General features: G+C 40.0%; 2 protein-coding genes across 6 annotated transcripts in view; one reads left to right on the top strand and one right to left on the bottom strand.

The window, feature by feature from the left end:
• Nucleotides 1-634: 634 nt before the first annotated feature.
• The window catches only part of TPR (translocated promoter region, nuclear basket protein), an 85,279-nt gene continuing 63,367 nt past the window's right edge, over nt 635-22,546 (bottom strand). For 3 of the 4 annotated variants that reach the window (XM_042976759.1, XM_042976758.1, XM_042976761.1), the window contains 2 exons: nt 9,390-9,554; nt 635-917 (listed from right to left, as the gene is read on the bottom strand). In XM_042976759.1, coding sequence (XP_042832693.1) covers nt 9,463-9,554 — 92 coding nt within the window. In that variant the 3' untranslated portion in view covers nt 635-917; nt 9,390-9,462. Of the gene's footprint in view, nt 918-9,389; nt 9,555-22,116; nt 22,265-22,546 lie in introns of those variants that run through there. The other variant, XM_042976760.1, reaches the window with a different exon arrangement.
• Nucleotides 4,298-22,132, top strand: PRG4 (proteoglycan 4). Of its 2 annotated transcripts, XM_042976763.1 has the most exons (13): nt 4,298-5,270; nt 7,840-7,962; nt 9,214-9,333; nt 11,898-12,044; nt 12,565-12,687; nt 14,171-15,057; nt 15,403-17,749; nt 18,426-18,503; nt 19,334-19,470; nt 19,749-19,905; nt 20,374-20,571; nt 21,033-21,158; nt 21,912-22,132. In XM_042976763.1, the coding sequence occupies exons 1-13, from the start codon at nt 5,198-5,200 to the stop codon at nt 22,007-22,009; spliced, it is 4,614 nt and encodes a 1,537-aa protein (XP_042832697.1). In that variant the 5' UTR covers nt 4,298-5,197; the 3' UTR covers nt 22,010-22,132. The 2 variants fall into 2 exon arrangements, with proteins under 2 accessions (XP_042832697.1, XP_042832698.1); XM_042976764.1 differs by lacking the exons at nt 11,898-12,044; nt 12,565-12,687.

Raw genomic sequence — 22,546 nt, 5'->3', positions numbered from 1 at the left:
AATAAATAAATTAACTCTTATTCTTAGACATTCAAAAGAGGCAGCACATCTCAGTTCATGGATTAAAGGCCTCAACATGGATTTTGTTATTGATCTTGTGATTTTGCTCAATTCATTAGTTTTTACAGTTTTTTGCAGATTCCTTAGGATTTTCTACATACATAATTATGTCATCTATGAGTGAAAATAGTTTACTTCTCCCTTTCCAATGTCAATGGTTTATTACCAAGAGTTCATTCGTTACATTGCTGTACAGAATAGAAATCAAATTTTAGAATACAGCCCTTTAAATGGTTGGGAATTTCAGGGGCGCCTGGTGGTTCAGTTGGTTGAACATCTGACTTCGGCTAAGGTCATGATTTCGTGGTTGACAAGTTCGAGTTAGAGCCCCACGTCAGGCTCTGTGCTGACAGCCTGGAGCCTGCTTTGGATTCTGTGTCTCCCTCGCTCTCTACCCCTCCCCTGCTCATTTTCTGTCTCTGTCTCAAAAATAAATAAACATTAAAAAATTTTTTAAATAGTTGGGAATTTCCTAAGATTTCTATGTTAAGGTAATATCTAAGTTGCTGTAATGAAAAGACCCCAAATTAGAGCTGTCCAAATAAAATGAAGTTTTATTTGCTTTTATACAACTCTCTTGACTAGTCCAGAGAAAGGGAGTGCCTGTGAGTTCCATAAACGGTGCTATTCCCAGGCTGCCATCCTTGTCTGCATGATGAAGGCTGGTCTCTGAAGCCTGCCCTCCCTTCTGCAAGAACAGAGGAAAACAGGAAGTCCAGATGAAGTGATTTTCTGTTGGGAAAGTAGAGTGGAAGCTGTGCATATCTCTTCTATTCACATTTTGTAGGAGGAAATGCTGTCATCTGACCACACATTACTGAAGAGGAAGCTGGGCAATATAATGTCTCGCTGGGCAGCTAGAAAAAGGTACAAAAGGTGGGGAGCAATTATGCGACTGCCACACCCTTCCAAAGCAAATGCAATAATACTTTTCTTACCTAATGGTCAGACTTTGGATCAACATTCAGAGAAAAAGCCACAGCCCTTTCCAGTATGTGAAAATGCCATGAACAGAACATACAGAGGTAGTCCCCAAATCCTGGTCACTGTTCCCCATGAGAGGAGAGGAGTTATTCCACTTCTAGAGTGCTCTAACAGCATTGTGAGCAAAATGAGGGCAATAAAGAGCAAGACTGCATCTGTGGTTTTCCCCTGGCATGCTTCAATTTTTCCTAGGCTGCTGCTGGAAGAAAATGAAGCACATCAAAGATGTGGAAAGATGGAGAGAAGCCACTAGGTACAGACACAGTGGTTACAGGGCAAAGTGACGACTAATGGCAGGGATGGAGACAGCACACCAAGGAGAAAGCACAGTCTGGGATAATTTAATGCAGAGCAAATATCCCTAAGCACATTTGAGTGTTCTCTGAAGGCATCACTGTGTTGCTGCCAACCACAGAAATTGACGCTTGTGAGGAGGAACTGTGTGAAGGTCGTCTCTAGAAGATGAATATCAGCCCCAGTATTATTTACATCCTCCCCATCTCTCTTCACTCTCCTCTCCCCATCTCCCCCTACTAAAAACCAATCCTAGGATAATTTTCATCCCAATTAAATGAGATTTAGGTGACCATTGAAAAAATACCTTTAATGAGAAAAGAGATCTCAACAAGGGTACCTATCACCTAATGGAATGATTGCTGTGTGATCAATAAGGAAGGTTAAATGGCCCAATAGTCACAAAATGATGCATTTAGTCTACATGATAAAGCTATATTTAGTAGACAAAATTAAAATGCTTCCGTGGCTTAAAGGCAAACTTTACTTACCCAAATAGTCTCACTACCCATAGAATTATGCAAATCAGGTATTTATAAGTTGAACTTCATGAACTTGACATTTAATGAAGGATTTCATTCTTTTCCATACTTCATTATGCAGACAAAGTATATTTGATGAAAATGAGAATGCATTAATGGATATGTTTAAAGTTATTATTGGTCACGTGTGTGTGTGTGTGTGTGTGTGTGTGTGTGTGTGTGTGTGTTTTGCTTTGTCAGTTTTCCAACTTTAGAATAGAACCTGGACTTCAGAGCAAGTGTTACGAGAGCGGATTTTTTAATCATTTTAAGAATGTCATTTGCATCATTGTAAGATTTGTCCAAAGAAGAAAAGTGGTAAAATAGATAACTCTAAAATGCAATAATCAGAAAGCAATCTATATTTGTTTTAAGAATATGTGTCTGTGTGTATATGTATGTCTAATATTCTTGGTATTCCCAGAATTTTGAACAACTAACAAGGGAACTGACTTGGTCTGACTTGAAACTAACAAGGTCTGACTTGAAAAAGTTACAAAGCTTCTAGCTCCTTTACCCTCTTGACCTCAGTAAAGCTAAGCAGAGAATTTGGTTCAGTTCCAGCCAACAGGATCTTTTATACATCCACTCTGTAATGATTAGTGATTTTAAGGAGCAGAAAGTATCTTTAGCCAGCTTCAGCCCCAGAGGGGGAGTCTGCCATAAAGATACAAACAAGGAGGCATGTGGGAGTCAGGAACAAGGAATGACCAAGACTAGAAAGCTATCAGAGCTCTCTCATTTGCACCTCTTGATCCATAAGGATTTTTTCTGCTTCTTTAGCCCATGGACAGAAGTTTACATATTACAGGCCTACATGGACAGACTTGTCATCTCTGAATTACAGTTCCAAATTTCCAGGATAGGAAACCATATTGGCCCAATTTATTTCAGGTTTCTTCCCCTCATCCTACCAGCTATAGTTGCTGTGGCAAAATCACATGTGTGAAAGTGGCTAAAAGGGAAATATCCCTACAGATGGAGAGGTAATTCCCAGAGGAAGGAGATTACTTAGAGGTGAACTGATAGTCTCTAAATTATCTTTTTATATTATGTGTTTAGCCCAGAATAAGCATTGTGGGAACCAAAGGGATGCTTATAACCCCTGTCTTAATAAAGGTCACAATCTCATAAACCCACCTCTACAAATGAAGGAGTAAATGTTAGTGCTATGATTAAGTACGGAGTGATGGCGTTGATCCAAAGGGGCTGATTACAGTAGAAGCAAGAGGGAATTTAAATGAAGAGACACGGGTTCAGATCTTGGCTCTGGCTTCTACTCCTTATGTATCCTCCATGGGTCACAGATTTTTCTTTGTGGTCTTCATTTTATTCGTAAAATGTGGAGGATTATATTTAACTCAAAAGCATCTTGTGTTGCTTCAATGCAGTCCCCAGCTAGTTTACATGTACCTAGCACACAGCAGAATACAACAGTTTGGTTCCATGAGCTCGTGTTAAACACACAACCTCAGTGAAGCACTGGACTACGTGTTGGCAACAGAGGTAAGGCACGGGCGTTGGTTGTCCTTCGGGAAACCGCAGTCTGTGGGAGTGAGATTGTAGGGGGTGGGGGGGGTGGTTGGGAAGGAGACAAATGAACAGATTATTGCAGTGAAAGGTAGTACATTTGTTGACTATGATTCTTGATGTGGTTGGGGTTAATCTGGGCCAGTTTCAGGGAGGTACGAAGACACAAGCTCAGCCTTATGTAGCTAGATAGGATTTTAACAGGAACATTTCATATCAAACTGAGGTAAGACCTTGAGTGGAGCTGACTTAGCTTCACAAGATGATGGTTCACATTTTCTGTGGTAAGGAATCTAAATTAATAATTTAAAAGACCTTTTCCCAAATGCTGCTGTGCTTAAATAAAGGGGCGAAGGGAGATAGCTACGGTGTTTTTTGTTTTGTTTTGTTTTTAATATAATTTATTGTCAAGTTAGCTAACATACAGTGTATACAGTGTGCTCTTGGTTTGGGGGGTAGATTCCCGTGATTCATCGCTTACATTCCACACCCAGTGCTCATCCCAACAAATGCCCTCCTCGATGCCCATCACCCATTTTTCCCTATCCCCCCTACCCCACCCACCAACCCTCAGTTTGTTCTCTGTATTTAAGAGTCTGTTATGCTACAGTTTTGAAGAAGGTTTTTACATGGTAAGGGAAGCTAGAAAATCCACCCTTGCAGACCATCCACCTTGAGGCAATTAAGAGCCTATTTTCTGTGCTCGGTGAAAATGAAAATACTCAAGAAAGGAAATGTACATTTGATTTAATAGCATAAGTTAAGAAAAGTTGGACCACAATCTAACAGTAGATAAATTTCAAAATCACTCTTTGCTGGACTTAACTGGTGGGGGGGGTGGAGGAAGAAGTGATACCCACACTTGACTATTTTGAAGCTGCTGCTTTGATACACTAGTCAGATGTTGCCAGAGCTATTTACCATCTCAGAACAATTTGTTCACTTCACTCAGAAATTAGAAGTGTGTTTTGGCCAATAATCCTAAATTTATTTTGTAGTAGTCATTTTTCTTAATGGAAGTGTTTTCCAGATGTTGCCTAAGTCTAGTTGTCTGGGCCCTCTTCCAACAAATGAGGAAAGTTTGATTTCATAGTGTTGTCACTGTTGATTCTGTCTAACCTTTGGACTAATTGGTTCATCCCAATATATTTGCACTGATATATAAGACTTCCAGAACATTGGAAAAACTCACTATTGCATTTACGGGTAAGTGTCAAAGTTAACTCGCTTCGTGGAATTAAATGTGTTTTCAATTCAATAGGGCTATGCTTTATTAAAGAAGTTTGAGAACAGTTTTTAAGGACAGGAGTAGGAAAGTTTTGAAAAGGATCACAGCTACACAATACACCTGTTGGAAGCTTACAAATTTATATGGAGAGTTAAGGGAAAGTTGGAATGATCACTCCTGTGTTTGTTAAATTGAATTTTGCTGAAGCTGGTTATTTTTTCCCTGTAAGCTGGGATTTCAACCTTGCACTGTAAGTATATACTATAATTTAAATGGAGTTTGAGATAGGGCTGTTTTTCATTTGGGAGAATTCTAAAGTATTAACATGGACCATAACATGATTGAGATGGTGACTCATGATTTCTTCTGCATAAGATGGTGAAATATTTACAGTAGAATTAAAGCTCTTTATCTTTAAAAGTCTTGTTTCAAGAGTGGGATGGTTTTATCATTAACCCACATTTTAAAAGTTACCGAAACACCGTAAGTAACATGGGCATAAATTAGTGGTGAGATTAAAGAGCAGTTTTCTGATGCTTTTCTTTTCTTTTCAGTGAGGTCTCGGTACCTGGAAACAGACATGGAGTGGAAAATACTTCCCATGTACTTGCTGCTGCTTTCTGTTTTCTTGATTCAGCAAGTTTCTTCTCAAGGTAGCTTAACCACCAAAAAGACTTATTTAACAACTGTTGCTAATCATTCTGTTTCGACTATTATGACCACAAAAGAAACAGATTTCTGAAAACGTACATTTGTTTAAATTTAATGTATAGTATAGTTTTAAAATTATGTAAAAGCGTATGCAACATTTCTAAGCATTTTGGAATTCTTACTTTTGCTCATGTCTTATGAAACCTTTCAAGTTTGGAGCTTTTCTATAGACTAATTTTTGTACTCATTTTTGCGGTGACTCCAAAAGCTAAAAAAGAAACCACGGACACATGATAAAACTGTGCTATTGTGATACAGTATCATCAGATGAACTGAAAAGAATGACGTTTAAAGGGCATGTAATTTTTGCTCACATGTTTCCAGTAAATTTAATGAGTATTTTACATCAAATAAATTATTGCTAGCTTCTTTCAGGATCTGTAGAACTAGGCACCGTGGTACAGTGAGCATTGACAATGTTTCAAATGGCCTTGGATTAATCTTGAAAGTGCTCTGTTTCTTACAAGAACTATTCATCCAGGAATGGACTCTACTTGTGTGAATGTCATCTTATATTATAATATTGAACTATTCACAGTACTCTAAAAACTGTCCTGGATGAACAGTTCTTGTCATTGACATTTAGAGAATGTTAAGATATATCCAGTGCAATCACCTTAGCAAATGTCTCTAGCATGCGATCAAAGTTGATTAATGGCAATAATACTGAACATCGGATTTTCATATCCTTGTTTTTCTTTGATAAGCAAAACCTGAGAGAAGAAAAATCAAGGTGCATGCTTGTTATGGTGAAATTGCATTTATAAAATAGGCATTTCCAGGAAAATAGTTAAAATTCCCATAAATCTAAGCATGAGAGATAATCTCCTGACATGGACATAGTTTCCGAATCACTAAGATAAGATGGAAAAACACATGGAAGCACATGTGAACGTTTAATAAGGAATCATGGCCTCTACACTATCTTTAGACTCCTCTGCTGTCTTACGATAGCATTACAAGGCTCACAACACTGAGAGCATTTCCTAATCTACCTTTCCTCTGGAATAAGATCAATTGTTCTCCAAAATGGTTTTACTCTCCTTTAAATGAATGAATGTAAAATTATCTTTAAAATTAACAGTGGTAAAAGTAGGACAATCACTTAGTCTATGAAAATAAACTTTTCCTATAAAGATAATTGATTTCTTCATTCAGAAATCTGCTAATTAGGAAAGAATAGATTTTAATGTTGTGTTGTCTGCTTTTCTCGCCTTCTCAATTTCTCATTCTCTTTTTCCTTTATATATAATATATGTATTTATATACATACACTATATATGCGTTTTTGTATGTATTGTGCACATATGTACGCAAAAGGTTGTGGAAGTTGTCCTAATATCTACTATTTTCTTTGCATGTGAAGACTTTCAGTTTCCCAGACTCATTATTTTGAGATTTTTTCAGTGTGTTTCAACGTCCCTCTATGGATTTAGGACATTGCACCTGCCAATTTCTATTCCAGAGACGGATTCGATTGTTACATTTCTGTGGTTTTATCTCTCAGGAAGGTGTTTTCCAAATGACTTTCAGAAATATATTTGAGGATAGCTATGCTTTTGTTCATATTGTTGTTTTTTTCACCCAGAATAACTCTGACCTTTATATTCATGCCCAGATGCTATTTGAACAGTTATTTATTTTGTCTTCTCTGTATCTGTGGTTGTAAACATCTCACTTCCTCAACATTTAAAGAACCGGTTATCCTCACCAGTAAAAAGAGGAGGAAGCCTAGGGAAGTTTTTGCTGGCCTAACCAGCTTGTTTTAAACTCAACATGAGGGATGAGAGGCAATGTGATTGGGTGGGAATAGTGTTGGCTTTAGAATCAGATATATCAGAGTTCAAGTTCTAGGTGACCATGTAACTTGTTATCCAAATCAGGACACTTCGGAGAGTGAAAGAGGTCAGTATGAATAATTTATAGGTAACACATATTTATTATAGGTATTATAGGTAACACAATTTATCTGTAATACATATATCCTGGAACCATTAACTAACCAGGTATTCTTGAGCTAGTTACTAAAATCTCTGTGTTTCAGCTGCCTTATCTCTCAAAAGGGGCTACTAATACCCTCCTGGTAACATTGTCATAAACATTAGAGATAACATATGACTGAGTGTCCAGCACAGAGATACAGAGATGCTCAATAAATGTCACCTAGCCATCATTTTAGCTGCAGCCTCAGTTGAGCTGTGGCCGCTCTCCGCACCACAACTCCCCAACCCCACTACTGCCGGAATATCACCCTCTTTATGCAAAGCCATTACCTTTGCCTCATTTTCAAAAGTGTATTTATCTTCTCAGTCTGGTGAAGAATGAAGTGGCATGATCAAGGTCACATCAGAGATCAGGCAAAGATCACCTGGACCCATTGCTAACCATCATCCCCAACCTTTTCCAATTGATAAAAGTCTCCCTGACCAAATGGCTTTGTCCTCCTCATTAGACCCCTTCCTTTCTGTAAAGTGGTTTGGCCATGTTTACCCTAGTATTGTATAATTTTAGATTTACCAAGCTGTGCAGGGAGATGTGGGGAAGGGTATTCTAGAGATGCCACCTGCAACTGTGATTATAACTGTCAACACTACATGGAGTGCTGCCCTGATTTCAAGAAAGTCTGCACTGTGGGTAAGTCCTGACAGCTAGTGTCTCCCCTGCCAAGCAGCACTGTTCTGTGAGTCCCCTTGCAGCCCCTTCCAGTGCTGTTTCCATACTACTGCGCTTCTTTTTGCTTAAATGCCTTTCCCTTCCTTGCATAAATGTTGCAGCGTGCTGTACCTAAGGATGGTGTCAAAGCTCGTGACTCTTGGGGGAGGGAAAAGGAGGGGAGCCTGGAACTCTGACAGGTGCACAAGGTTATTGACTAGTCCAAGTAAAATATCTTGTTTGAAATAGAGAATGCTGTGACTCAGGAGTCATCAAGTAAATAGTAATGAGTACTATTCACTTACCAATCAGAGATATAACTGCTTAGTGATGGGGTTCTTCCATAGCTTCATCAAAAGAATCCATGGATATAAAATAATCTTATCTACTGTTTGTTTGATATAAACATGTTTCTAAATTGTCTGAAAAAAGTCACTTTAAGTACGAAGCATTAGTGTCTTATGAGGAATTTCAGTTAAAACCCAAAGGGTCGGAATTTTAAATGATGGGTGGTATTTCACCTGAACGCATTTTTAGATCATTTTGTTAACACGGGCATTTCATATCCAATTTATGAAAATTATCATTAAAAGTGGTTCAAAGTTATGTTTACTTCAGAATTTGTATGTGAAGTTGATAAATATACTGCTGTACAATTATGTGTCGTTGAAGGTGATAATTTCAAACAGGCTTTGGTAAAGTTATTGTGTCTCTAACCAAAGCTTATTTTGAAATGAGCAAGTATAATCTATGCCACGGGATTAGGCTGAAATCTTTCAACGCCACATGTTGCCCAGTTCATCATAATAAAAGTCTCTGTGTTATAAATGATTTCTGAGCCTAAACAGTGACCCATCTATATTATGCCAGCTCTTTGGAATATTGTAGGATCTGACCATTCACTTAATGAGCATCTATTACAAAGCAGTGGTGTGATATGGAGAGGATGGGGGGATTTCATATGAAGGGTTCCCACTTTTCCATTGTCCGTATGTGAAATGACTCAGCACTGGGGTGTCTCTTAGAGTCTTGAAAGGCAAGAGAAGCTTCCCTGAGGCACCATATTTCCTTCCTGACTTCTCCACTTAGAAAACCGTGTATTTTCCAAATTTCAAATAAAAGACTCAGAAATGTACTTTTGGAACTCTAGGCAGCTATAAGGTGGGAAATGGCTATCAGTACATGGGTGTGGCTGCATAATCAGTAATCTATGTTTTGTTTTGCTCTGGATAGAGCTTTCCTGTAAAGGCCGCTGCTTCGAGTCCTTTGCAAGAGGGAGGGAGTGCGACTGTGACTCGGAATGTAAGAAGTATGGCAAGTGCTGTTCCGATTATGAGAATTTTTGTGGAAAAGGTAAGCATCGTGGTATCAGTCAGCGCCTCTCAGTACAGCCCGATCTATGCACCTACCTTAGCTTTGCTGATAATGTCCAATACGCACTCCACCCAAGGACTTGATTTTACTAGCACAAGCCATTTCATATTAATTTTGCTTCACCAAGATGAATTGATGAAGGAAAGCCTCTTCCAACAGCACTGCCTGGTTCTGCCAGTCTCCAGGAGCTCCAGAGATCGCTGGTTGAGGAATAGAGAGAATAGGGGCTGAGTGCACATACTTTTTCCTCAGGTGTGGTTCAATTTCAGGTGCAATTAACAGTAACCAGCTCATTCCAGGATTTCTTGTTTCACCCTAATGGTGCTGACCCCACAAAGTCAGCAGTCCTTTGAGTTAGCTGTGCTTTTGGCTTCAGAGTTTTTGAGTGTATATTGAAGGACAGAATGACACAGCTTCTCTAAAGTAGTAAATTTAGGAGTTTGATTAAAGACACTGAAGTTATAGGCAAACCTACCGAGAAGTTGTCAACCGTCTGTTGTATGTCCCTTCTCATCTCTGGAGCCCATGGCCATCTCTATCTAAATCCCTGTGTGTGACAGAGTCAATAAAAAGGGATATTGCTCCATTTTAAAATCCTCCTCTCTGGTTATAGGTCCTGGAGAACTAATCTGAGAGTATAATAAAACTTCAGATTTTCCAAAACAGTTTAAAAAGACTTAAATAATGAATTCTTTTCTTTACCAAATGTTTATTCTTAAATTATACTTTGTTGAAACAATGATATTTGTGAAGGTAAAAGTGAAAATAAGCATTGCTTGCATAATCTTATTCTATTTAAACAAGACTGTACGTCCTGCTTCTTTTGAACAGTGGAGAAATAGGGTAAAAAACTGTTTATCAGCATAGTTGAGGGATATTTCTTAACTGTTCAATGTTTTCATTGGAAAGCAGTCCAAAAATAATGGAGACAACACCCTCATAATCAAAAACTGAGTGTGGAGTTCCTGCAGCTTTCAGAAGGACCCATGATGAAGGATACATATTTATTCATTGCCCTGATAATGGTTTTGGCTGTGAAACAAAAAAGAATTTATTTTGGATGGAAGATGAGTGGGAAGGAAGGTTGGGTAGAGAGTGATGAAGCATTGAAAGAACGTGTTAAAGACCATGCTACCGGGTGCTGGGTCAGATTACTTGAGGTTTAAGTAGGACTCAACAACAACAAATTTGATGAAGGTCATGCTTCATTTACAGAATTCACAAAGATAGTCAGGGTCTCAAGTGAAAATAATGGAACCACCCAGAGCTTCAATACTTCATTTTTTACAAATAACAACTGAACCATCTTACGACACACCTCTTAGTTGTTTCGGGATTGCTATAGACACGGCTGGTAGGCATCTATACATTTCAAAATCATAGTGTTTCAAGAGCTGAAAAAATGTGGGTGAGAAAACAGTCCAAGAGGTTGTTGATTATGAGCTAGTACATGGCAGAACTGAGCTGTTTGGGGGAAGACAGAGGAAGGTGTGGGGTGGTCAGCTCACAGAGACTGCATGGGCAGGGGTTTCTGGGATGTTTGGTCAGAGCAGCAGGATTTATCACAATTCCCTCTACCCAGAGCATCTCATTGTCCTCCGCTTTCTTATCCTCTAGAAGTCCCTCTCCTTTTCTTCTGGTTCCTATTGATCAAAACACGTCCCTTGTCTTGTCTTCTAGACACAGAAAAGGTAGGAGGACGGGTGAGAAAAGGTTTCAAAGATACACACCAAACCATTAACAGTTGTTTAACTTGGGGAAGGGCAACACATTTCGAGAAAAGCATAATGTGAAGGTGTGAACTGTTTACAAGGCTAAATATTCATGTACAGCTTTTGTAATTAGAAAGAAGAAAGGTGGATTGGCATCATTTTATTTAAATGAATATGAAAACAGGACAAATGTACTTATTATATTTCTCTTTGTGAGAGCACACATACCTGTCATTCACATGCAGTAATTATTTTTACCATCATAGAAGATTGGCATAAGGTATGGAGTTGAGTTGAGGGTTTTTTTTGTTTGTTTGTTTGTTTTTTGTTTTAGGAGAGAGAGAGCGAGAAAGATTGGGAGAATCTTAAGCAGGCTCTATGCTTAGCGTGGAGCCTGATGCAGGGCTCGATCCTATGACCCTGGGATCATGCCCTGAGCTGAAATCAAGAGTCGGACGCTCAACTGACTGAATCACCCAGGTGCCCCTAGAGTCAGGTATTTTTTAGGCAGAGAAACACCTTCAGAAATCATCTAGAATAAATATCTCAATATGCAGATCTGAAAACAAAACTCAAGAAGGGTTAGTTCATTTGCCCAAGGTCACAAGGGTAGAGACTTGCAGGGCTAGGGCTGGAATTCAGGTTTATATTTTATAGCAATGCTCCTCAGAATTAATCACTTTGCGGTAATTAGTGTTAGGCTAAGGGCCTGCCTACACTGGTTTTCACCAGCCTCTATTCTTGAAGCCAGATGCATCCATGCCTTTTACAGTTAAGAGTTGCTGATGAATGTCAACAAGATGTTAACTGACTTGTCTCGCTTGGCCTCAGTGCATAATCCCCCATCACCATCTTCAAAGACTGTACCTCCAGCTCCAGGAGCATCTCAAACCATCAAATCAACAACCAAACGTTCACCCAAATCACCAAACAAGAAGAAGACTAAGAAAGTTATAGAATCAGAGGAAATAACAGAAGGTAGGAAGATGACAGATGTAATAAAAGGTTTTGAGATGGACTAAGCTGTAGGTAAACTACTTTTAAAAGACTCTTCATAGAAAAAGGGAATCATATGAGTCATGAAAGGCTTATTACACTTTTTAAAAAAGTGTGTTTTAAGTCAAAGTTTAAGCCACATTATAAACCCTCAGATATTTATTTTTCTTACAACTGAACCCAGCATGGGTGTAGGTTACAGTAATCAGAAGACAAATCTCATTGGGAAAAAAAAGCCCAGATCTTCTGCAGAATAATTAGATTCTGTGAGACATGGGGAATTTGAGAGAAAGTAATATATATTGCTGGTATCTGTGATAAGCTTAGCTACCTGGCTTTTAACTGACAAATTTAAAGAGCAGTTGATCATATTACTGATAAATTAAAAAAGCAGAACACGGACATTTGCAGAGCAGTCAACAACATTTCTCATTGTATTTGGACTGGCGTTTTTTGCTTTCAATTGCAGTTGGTGTGATCAACCTTTTTATTTGATTTATAGAACATTCTGTTTCTGAAAATCAAGAGTCTTCTTCCTCCTCTTCCTCTTCCTCTTCAACTATTCGGAAAGTCAAGTCTTCCAAAAATTCAGCTGCTAATAAAGAATTAAAGAAGAAACCCAAAGGTTTGAGCATTGATAAAGATCAAAGACTATATCAATGCCATATTAAAAATAATTCTCTAAAAGCAATGCGTGTTGGTAGAATGGTTTGAGGACATTTCAATACTTGGGGCATGTATAGATTTGTAAAAATAATTTGTGAAAATTATCTTAGAAGATACTAATGAGAACTTCCTATAGGAAACTAGTGCAGAGCAGCTAAGAAAGCACTCTTAAAACCAAGGATAAGAAGATGCTATAGCAGCAGCTCTGGAAACACAGGATGGCACCGGAGATGATTATTTATGGTTTTTGATTTTCATTCCTGTCTACCTGATATCATTTTCCTTTCTTCTCCTTCTTCCTCTGTATTCCTTGTGGTTTTTGCTTTCCCTTTTATTTTTCCTTATTTTATTTTGCACACATTTATATGCTGCTTTAAGTGTTTTAAAACGTTAATCCATTAAAATCTCATACACATCTCTGGGAAAGGCAATATTATCCACGTTTTACAGATCTTTTTTATTATTTTTCTAATAAATTATGTCATATCTGGCTGATTTTTTTTTTTTTGTAGTAGAGACTGTCCCACGGAGTAGGCTATTACCTCCTAAAAAAAGATTCCTTTTGTTCTTTTTTTTTTTTTTAATTTCCTGAAATTCTAAAATACATTCTCTTTCTCCAGGAAATACTGAATTTTGGATACTGGGGTTTCAAAGAACTCTATTTCCTGGGTGGTTGTTATTTCCCCTGAAGCCTTTACTCTGGCAGAATAGCCAAATAGTCTTTGAATCATCCAGAGTCTTGCATACAATGCAAGTGCAATACATGTTTGTTAAATGGAACGCATCTCAGGGATGAGCTCTTGATGTGCTCTTTGGGTAGCTGCTAGGAGAAATCCTGTTCAACAAGGTCTTTGGCTGCCATGGCATCCTAATCCCCTCTCTGTATCCCCTGGGCTGCTGAGTTTAGGTGGGCAGAGGAAAGGGAAGAGCTAACAGCTGTGTGTATGGAAACAGATTAGTAGGCACCGCTGGAGTGACTGGAACAGATTCCTGAGGTGTAGTTGTAGAGGCTTCCGAGGCCAATTGGTACAGTTAATCTTGAAGATGTTGGAACTAGGTTTCCAGAAGGAAGAGTGCAGCACTCAACAGTGTGAAGTAAAAGGAGTGGAGGAAGTGAGAGGCAAAGAACATTAATATAAAGAGATGAATTCGTGTAGTTGATCATGTTGGTAATTTCAAAGTTGCCACTTGTTTCTATACATTAATAGTATAGACTTTTACTTGTGCTTTTTCATCCCTTCTCATCAATTCCCTAAAATAGCCCAATCAGATGAGTTAATCATTTCCCATTTTACAACAAATTAATGAATTACAGGTTAGCAATTTGCCTACAGATAAAGCAGTTTGATCAGCTATCAACACAGCTAGCTGGTAAGGACGAGCTCTTTAGGTCACTATGGAAAACTATTCAAAAGTAAAAAATGTGCATATTTTTTTTCTAGTAAAAGATAACAAGAAGGAAAAAACTCCTAAAAAGAAACCTAACCCTGAACCACCAGTTGTAGATGAAGATGGAAGTGGACTGGACAATGGTGACGTCAAGCTCACCCCGACTCCTGACATTCCTACCACCCAACGCAATAAAGCTACCACGTCTCCCAAGGTTACAACAGTCAAACCGACAAATCCAAAACCCAGTCTTCCACCTACTTCTGATACACCCAAAGAGACATCTTCAACAACCAGTGAGGAGACAGCAGTTGAAACTAAAGAGACTTCTATAACGAATAAACAGACTTCAAATAGAGAAAAAGAGAAGACTACTTCACCTAAAGAGAAAAAAAGTGCAGAGAAAACACCTGCTAAAGATTTTAAACCGACATCCAAAGCTCCTACTACATCTACACCAAAAGCTGAAACTACAACCAAATCTTCTGCTCCCACCACCACCAAGAAACCTGTTCCCACTACCCCCAAGAAGCCTGCACCCACCACCAAAGAGCCTGCACCCACCACTCCCAAGAAGCCTGCACCCACGACCAAAGAGCCTACACCCACCACCCCCAAGAAGCCTGCACCCACCACCAAAGAGCCTGCACCCACCACCCCCAAGAAGCCTGCACCCACCACCAAAGAGCCTGCACCCACCACCCCCAAGAAGCCTGCACCCACCACCAAAGAGCCTGCACCCACCACCCCCAAGAAGCCTGCACCCACCACCAAAGAGCCTGCACCCACCACCCCCAAGAAGCCTGCACCCACCACCAAAGAGCCTGCACCCACCACCCCCAAGAAGCCTGCACCCACCACCAAAGAGCCTGTACCCACCACCCCCAAGAAGCCTGCACCCACCACCAAAGAGCCTGCACCCACCACCCCCAAGCAGCCTGCACCCACCACCAAAGAGCCTGCACCCACCACCAAAGAGCCTACACCTACCAAGGAGTCTGCACCCATGGCCCCCACGGAGCCTGCACCCACCACCCCCAAGAAGTCTGCTCCCACCACTCCTAAGGAGCCTGCATCCACTACCACCAAAGAACCTCCACCCACAGCCCCCACGGAGCCTGCACTCACCACTCCAAAGAAGCCTACACCCACTGCCCCCAAGGAGGCTGCACCCACCACCCCCAACAAGCCCGCTCCTATTACCACCAAGGAAACTGCACCCACAGCCCCCACGGAGCCTGCACTCACCACTCCAAAGAAGCCTACACCCACTGCCCCCAAGGAGGCTGCACCCACCACCCCCAACAAGCCCGCTCCTATTACCACCAAGGAACCTGCACCCACAGCCCCCAAGGAGCCTGCACCTACCACCCCCAAGGAACCTGCATCCACAGCCCCCAAGGAGGTTGCACCCACCACCCCCAACAAGCCTGCTCCTATTACCACCAAGGAACCTGCACCCACGGCCCCCAAGGAGCCTGCACCTACCACCCCCAAGGAACCTGCACCCATGGCCCCCACGGAGCCTGCACCCACCACTCCCAAGGAGCCTGTACCCACAGCCCCCAAGGAACCTTCTCCCAGCATTCCCAAGGAGCCTGCACCCATGGCCCCCACAGAGCCTGCACCCACCACTCCCAAGGAGCCTGCACCCACAGCCCCCAAGGAACCTGCTCCCAGCATTCCCAAGGAGCCTGCACCCATGGCCCCCACGGAGCCTACACCCACCACTCCCAAGGAGCCTGCACCCACAGCCCCCAAGGAACCTGCTCCCAGCATTCCCAAAGAACCTGCACCCACAACCCCCAAGGAACCTGCTCCAAGCATTCCCAAGGAGCCTGCACCCATGGCCCCCAACAAGCCTGCTCCTATTACCACCAAGGAACCTGCACCCATGGCCCCCACGGAGCCTACACCCACCACTCCCAAGGAGCCTGCACCCACAGCCCCCAAGGAACCTGCTCCCAGCATTCCCAAAGAACCTGCACCCACAACCCCCAAGGAACCTGCTCCAAGCATTCCCAAGGAGCCTGCACCCATGGCCCCCAACAAGCCTGCTCCTATTACCACCAAGGAACCTGCACCCATGGCCCCCACAGAGCCTACACCCACCGCCCCCAAGGAGCCTGCACCCACCGCCCCCAAGGAGCCTGCACCCACCGCCCCCAAGGAGCCTGCACCCACCGCCCCCAAGGAGCCTGCACCCACCGCTCCCAAGGAGACTGCACCCACCGCCCCCAAGGAGACTGCACCCACTGCTCCCAAGGAGCCTGCACCCACAGTCCCCAAAGAACCTGCTCCCAGCATTCCCAAGGAGCCTGCACCCACAGCCCCCAAAGAACCTGCTCCCAGCATTCCCAAGGAGCCTGCACCCACAGCCCCCAAAGAACCTGCTCCCAGCATTCCCAAGGAGCCTGCACCCACAGCCCCCAAAGAACCTGCTCCCAGCATTCCCAAGGAGCCTGCACCCACAGCCCCCAAAGAACCTGCTCCCAGCATTCCCAAGGAGCCTGCACCCACAGCCCCCAAAGAACCTGCTCCCAGCATTCCCAAGGAGCCTGCACCCACAGCCCCCAAAGAACCTGCTCCCAGCATTCCCAAGGAGCCTGCACCCACAGCCCCCAAAGAACCTGCTCCCAGCATTCCCAAGGAGCCTGCACCCACAGCCCCCAAAGAACCTGCTCCCAGCATTCCCAAGGAGCCTGCACTCACGGTCCCCAAGGAGACTGCTCCCACCACCACCAAGGAGCCCATCCCCAAACTTCTCAAGGAGCCCACTCCAGCTTCTCTTGAGACACCTGCTCCAACCAACTCAGAGGGCTTTACTACAACCACCATGGAGCCTCCCACTACTCCCAAAAACCCTGCTGAATCAACTCCTGAGTTTCCCAAAGAACCCACACCAAAGGCTCTTGAAAACAGTCCCAAAGAACCTGTTATACCTGTAACTAAGGCTCCTGGAGTGACCACACCTGAAATCACTACAATAGCTAAAGACAAAACAACAGAAAAAGACATACACATGACACCTGGAATTATGGCCGCTGTACCTACATCAACTCCGACAGAAGAAAAGACCACTGATTCCAAAACAAGAACAACCACACAAGTAACATCAGCCACATCATCCAAAAATACTCCTCAAGCCACAACTCTTGCACCCAAAGTAATGACTACAACAAAAAAGGCAACTACATCTGAAGAGACTATGAATAAACCCGAAGAAACCACAGCTGCACCAAAAGACAGAGCTAATCCTAAAGTGTCAACTCCTAAATCCCAAAAGCCAACCAAAGCACCAAAAAAGCCCACTTCTACCAAAAAGCCAAACACGATACCTAAAAGGAGAAAACCAAAGACTACACCAACTCCCCCAAGGATGACTACATCAACAGTGCCCAAATTACACCCCACCTCTTCCACAAAAGCCATTCTCCAAACTACCACCAGCCCCAACCAAACACCTAACTCAGAAATAGTTGAAGTAAATCCAAATAAGGATGGAGATGCTGCAGGAGAAAAACCTCACACGATCCCCAGGCCCCCTGTGTTAACTCCTATATTTATCCCAGGCACAGATATCTTAGTGAGAGGATCCAATCAAGACATTGCCATCAACTCCATGCTTTCAGGTAACAAGCATCAGTTACTTTGTTTTAAAATTGGTGATGTTAACTTAAATTTATTTGGACCAGAATGCCAAGTTAGTATCACTCTATTGAAGTACATTATCTAGAATCCTGAACTTGTTAACTTGTGGAGTTTTACAGCTTCTCCATAGGTAAGCAGAGGAGTAATTGTAGTAAGGTTATTTGGTCTTTGGAAAATCATGTAATAACCTAGTGTGCTAGGAACTTAGTGCATCTGTGTCTATATGCAGACACAGTGTATAGAATGTCAAAAATACTTAAGTGGAAGTCTATCCGTAAAAGAGTATAACGCAAAGCAAAAACCTGCAATATTCTTTACCAAACCAAGTCTCAGAGGCAATCCGAACTGAAAAATGGAATTTTGTGTTGGGATCAAACATCCTATAATTATCTAATACATGTAGATAATGGGTAACCTGGCCTATTCCAATTCGTAACTTATTTTTATATATTACTTTTTGAATAATGATCACTTTTAAGTAAAACAATTATGAAATCTCTCTCTTCTTTTTCATTTTTGAAATACACACACCTCCCACTAGTCCCTTCAAAGGCTCAGGAAAGGGTGAACAGAGGAAAACAACACTGTGGGAGGATTTGAAAAGAATGTGAACACTTTTCGCATTTTCTTTTATCTTGGCTTAATTTTTTGTTTTAGATGAGACTAATTTATGCAATGGTAAGCCAGTAGATGGGCTGACTGCTTTGCGCAATGGAACACTAGTTGCATTTCGAGGTGAGCTATGCACGTATTTCTTCTTCTGCTCTTCATTTTGTTCTTGGCATTTGGGAGAACCAAAGAAAAGTGGAAGTTTGGGTTAAGCTTTCTGGAGGGAAACTGATTGATGAACGTACCTCACACAGTATTATGAGAACCTGAGAGTAATAACCAAAACATAAGATTAACAAAATTGGACATATTGGGAGAGACAAACAAAACAAAGAACTTGAAGAGATACTACTAAGATTTTTCATTCCATTAGAATGAAAAGGTAGTTCATAGTTTGATTTCGTATCAAATGAAATGATATCAGGATTTGTATTACCTGCTCTATTTTATTTGAAAGTAACATCTTGATTGCGATGTTTTCTACAGTGCTACATTGTGTGTGAGTGTAACAGAGCAGCAGTTACTTCCTGTTAATTCTCTGCTGTGCCTTCTGCTGGTCCAGTCCTCTTATATTTTAATTAAATCTGACCAGAAACAAATCATAGACTAGCACAGTAGAGGCTAAAGAGATTTTGGCAGTCATTGAATTATAACTCCTTGGTTATAAAAGGTAAAGAAATGGAGAGAGAAGTAACTTTCTGTTAAGTCACAAAGCCAGAAGTTTCTAGGGAAACTGGAAAATTAAAATATTTCAAAGGCTTGAACTTCAGACTTGAGAAATCTCTACTCAGAAATGTTCAAATACTAACTATACTAGTCCTCATGGTATTGACTAAACTTGTCATGTAATGCTTATTTATTCAATCTGTTCTTACGATAAACTAAATTTTTTTCATTTTGATTTCTTTATTGGGATTCATTCAGCTTATAGGCTGATAGATCACTTTCAATTTTAGGTCATTATTTCTGGATGCTAAGTCCATTCAGTCCACCATCTCCAGCTCGTAAAATTACTGAAGTTTGGGGTATTCCCTCCCCCGTTGATACTGTTTTTACTAGGTGCAACTGTGAAGGAAAAACTTTCTTCTTTAAGGTAAGAAAAATATATTTTTTCAGAGAAATCAGCAACAAGCTATTCTTTATTATAACAGCATAAATCAGCTTAACCTCTACTTCAGAAGGGTCTCCATATTTTATTAAGCTATTCTATCATCAAAATTTAATCTGAAAAGTTAACAACTTGGTAACATTACAAGCTAATTTATTCACTTAATGAAGTTAAAACTTTCTCCCTATATTTAAGTCTAAGAATGAATCCCTAACCTTTTTATTCCGAAGCTGTTAACATCATTTCCTCTGTTGAATTATCAGGATTCTCAGTACTGGCGTTTCACCAATGACATAAAAGATGCAGGGTATCCCAAACAAATTGTAAAAGGATTTGGAGGACTAAATGGAAAAATAGTGGCAGCTCTCTCCATAGCTAAATACAAGGAAAGACCTGAATCTGTGTATTTTTTCAAGAGAGGTATGTGTTACATAATTGACAAGATTACAAAACTTTTAAGAGTTGATTTGTCTGGGAAATTTTATTCAATATTTTCATTTATTACTGGGTTTACTGTCAAAAGATCTTTAATGGCTGGAATCAGATATTTTCAATGAAAAAACTGAGGACAGGAAAGAGTATTTAGAGCTCTCAGCATACAAATTACAATTTCATTTGAATGTTCGGGTCCCTAATGTAAGTGTCATCATTTACTTTCAAACAAAGTTAAATATACAAATATACAATTTGTTGGTTTTGTTCATTCAGGAAGGATTTCAGGACTCAGTAATTATTTTATAATACCCTTGGACTAATGGTCATTAATGTCAGGACATACTTTATGAAAGACCTTGATCATTTCCTCTATCTTGTAAAAGCTCGTTTCCACCTTTTTGGAGGATTAAGCTTAATTTTCATTATTATATGTGATTTTCTAATACATAATAGGTGGTGGCATTCAGCAGTATATTTATAAACAGGAACCTGTCAGAAAGTGCACTGGTAGAAGGCCTGCTATCAATTATTCAGTGTATGGAGAAACAACACAGGTTAGGAGACGTCGCTTTGAACGCGCCATAGGACCTTCTCAAACACACACCATCAGAATTCGCTATTCACCCATCAGAGTCTCTTATCAAGACAAAGGTAATGTTTCTCACTGTGTTAAAAATTCTTGCACATGAAATAGATGTTAATACAGTTTCTTACAGAATGAAGCTTATTGAATGCAGTGACTAAATAGCTCTAATAATTTAAAGCGTATTGATGTAAAACATCAATCCAACTCAGTGGAGGACCAGATCAATACTTTCTTTGTGTGTGTGAGTAAAGAAATGTTTATTCAGGTTTGTTCATTGTAATTAATACCACTTATCAGGTACCTCTTACCAAGAACATTACATACAAATCTGTAAACCTCAGAAGAGTCCTGTAAGGTAGGTATTTGTACCATGTCAGAGAGAGCAAAAACTAAGGCACTTAAGTTAAATAACTCGCCCAAAGTAATGCTACTAAGTCACCAAACTGCGATTCAAACCCAGCTCTGCCTAATGGCTGCTCTTTCCTATAGTACATTGCTTTTCAGTCTGATATCTTTAAATCTACAGGTTTCCTCCATAATGAAGTTAAAATGAGTTTATACTGGAGAGGATTTCCAAATGTGGTTACTTCAGCTATAGCACTGCCCAACACCAGAAAACCTGATGGCTATGATTATTATGCCTTTTCTAAAGGTAAGCTATTAAGTAAAATCTTCATAGGTTCTTACAGATGTGCTCTAATCTCTGAAATAATATAATTAAAGCAAAACCACGAGTGTTCAATGGTGACTAAAGATAAGAAGTTAAACTATACTTATTCTAATTGCTCTGAAAAAGAGAAAGTTTAGATTTTCACTTTATTTTCAATTCAACTGAATGTGCTACAATTCAATTCTGTACTATCCTTCATGAGATTAAAGCCTAGTATAATAAAACAGATTACTTGAGTAAAACTGCTACTAAAAACAGTATTTTACTTCTACTGCCTGTGGCATTTATAGGAGGTCTTGTGCCACAAAATATTACTGATTTGCATCACTACACAGTCATGAAGATCACAAAGAAGTTGAGAAACTACCTTTATTAATTCAATTATATTACCTGGGGCACTTTTCTTAGAAAAATTCAGAAATCTAAGTTATTCTACCTATATAAATGTCAAAAATATTTTTAAAGGATAAAACAAGTGAATAATTTTTTAGACTTAGTTTTTCTCAAATTCTTACCGTGAAAAAGGAGAGATGAACCTAATTTTATGGAAAGATGGTGAAAGGTCAGTATGGGAAAGCAATTTTCTTTTTGTAAATTCAAATTAATTAATCTAAACATTTCTGATATTAAATTGACAAACACTATCTTTGAGTGTAATAATAAAAAAAAACCCCTATTTTTAGTTCAGGTGTTTTGTTTTCTTTTAAATTAAAAAAGGATTTCTCTTTTATTTAGATCAATACTATAACATCGATGAACCAAGTAGAACAGCAAGAGTCATTACTACTCGTTCTGGGCGGACCTTGTCCAATGTCTGGTACAACTGTCCTTAGACCCACGGGCAAAGGAAGAATCAACTAATTAAAATGAAGAAAAAAATGAAAAATTTTGACACTGAAACACATTTTATTAATAAAGAATGTTGAGAGAAGCATACCGATTTAAATACAAAAAGGTTTTTAATCTTGACAACCATTACACTAAAACAGGCTTGGACAATCTTATTCACAATTATTACAGTTTACAGGATACTTAATTAATATTTCCTCTATTTATTCCTCCTCTCCCTCCCATTGCATGGCTCACACCTATAAGAGAAAAAAATAACCAAACTGAATGCATCTTTTAAGAAGTTAGCTCAAAACTGGAGTATTCACTTACCCTAGGTCATTATAAAAATTGTTTTCAATATCAAATATCTAGGTATATAAATATAAAACTGTGTTAGACATTTGACATCTTCAGTGAAAATTAGTACAATTAGATTATTATTTTCATGACATGAATACAATCTTTAATGTTTACCGTAGAAGACACATTAAAAATTTTAATTTTTTTAACTAAACAAAGTCACAAAGCTTTATTCTGTA

This window comes from Panthera tigris, chromosome F3 (genome assembly GCF_018350195.1).
Source record: "Panthera tigris isolate Pti1 chromosome F3, P.tigris_Pti1_mat1.1, whole genome shotgun sequence".
Lineage (NCBI taxonomy): Eukaryota > Metazoa > Chordata > Mammalia > Carnivora > Felidae > Panthera > Panthera tigris.
This window is presented reverse-complemented; position numbering and strand designations above follow the sequence as displayed.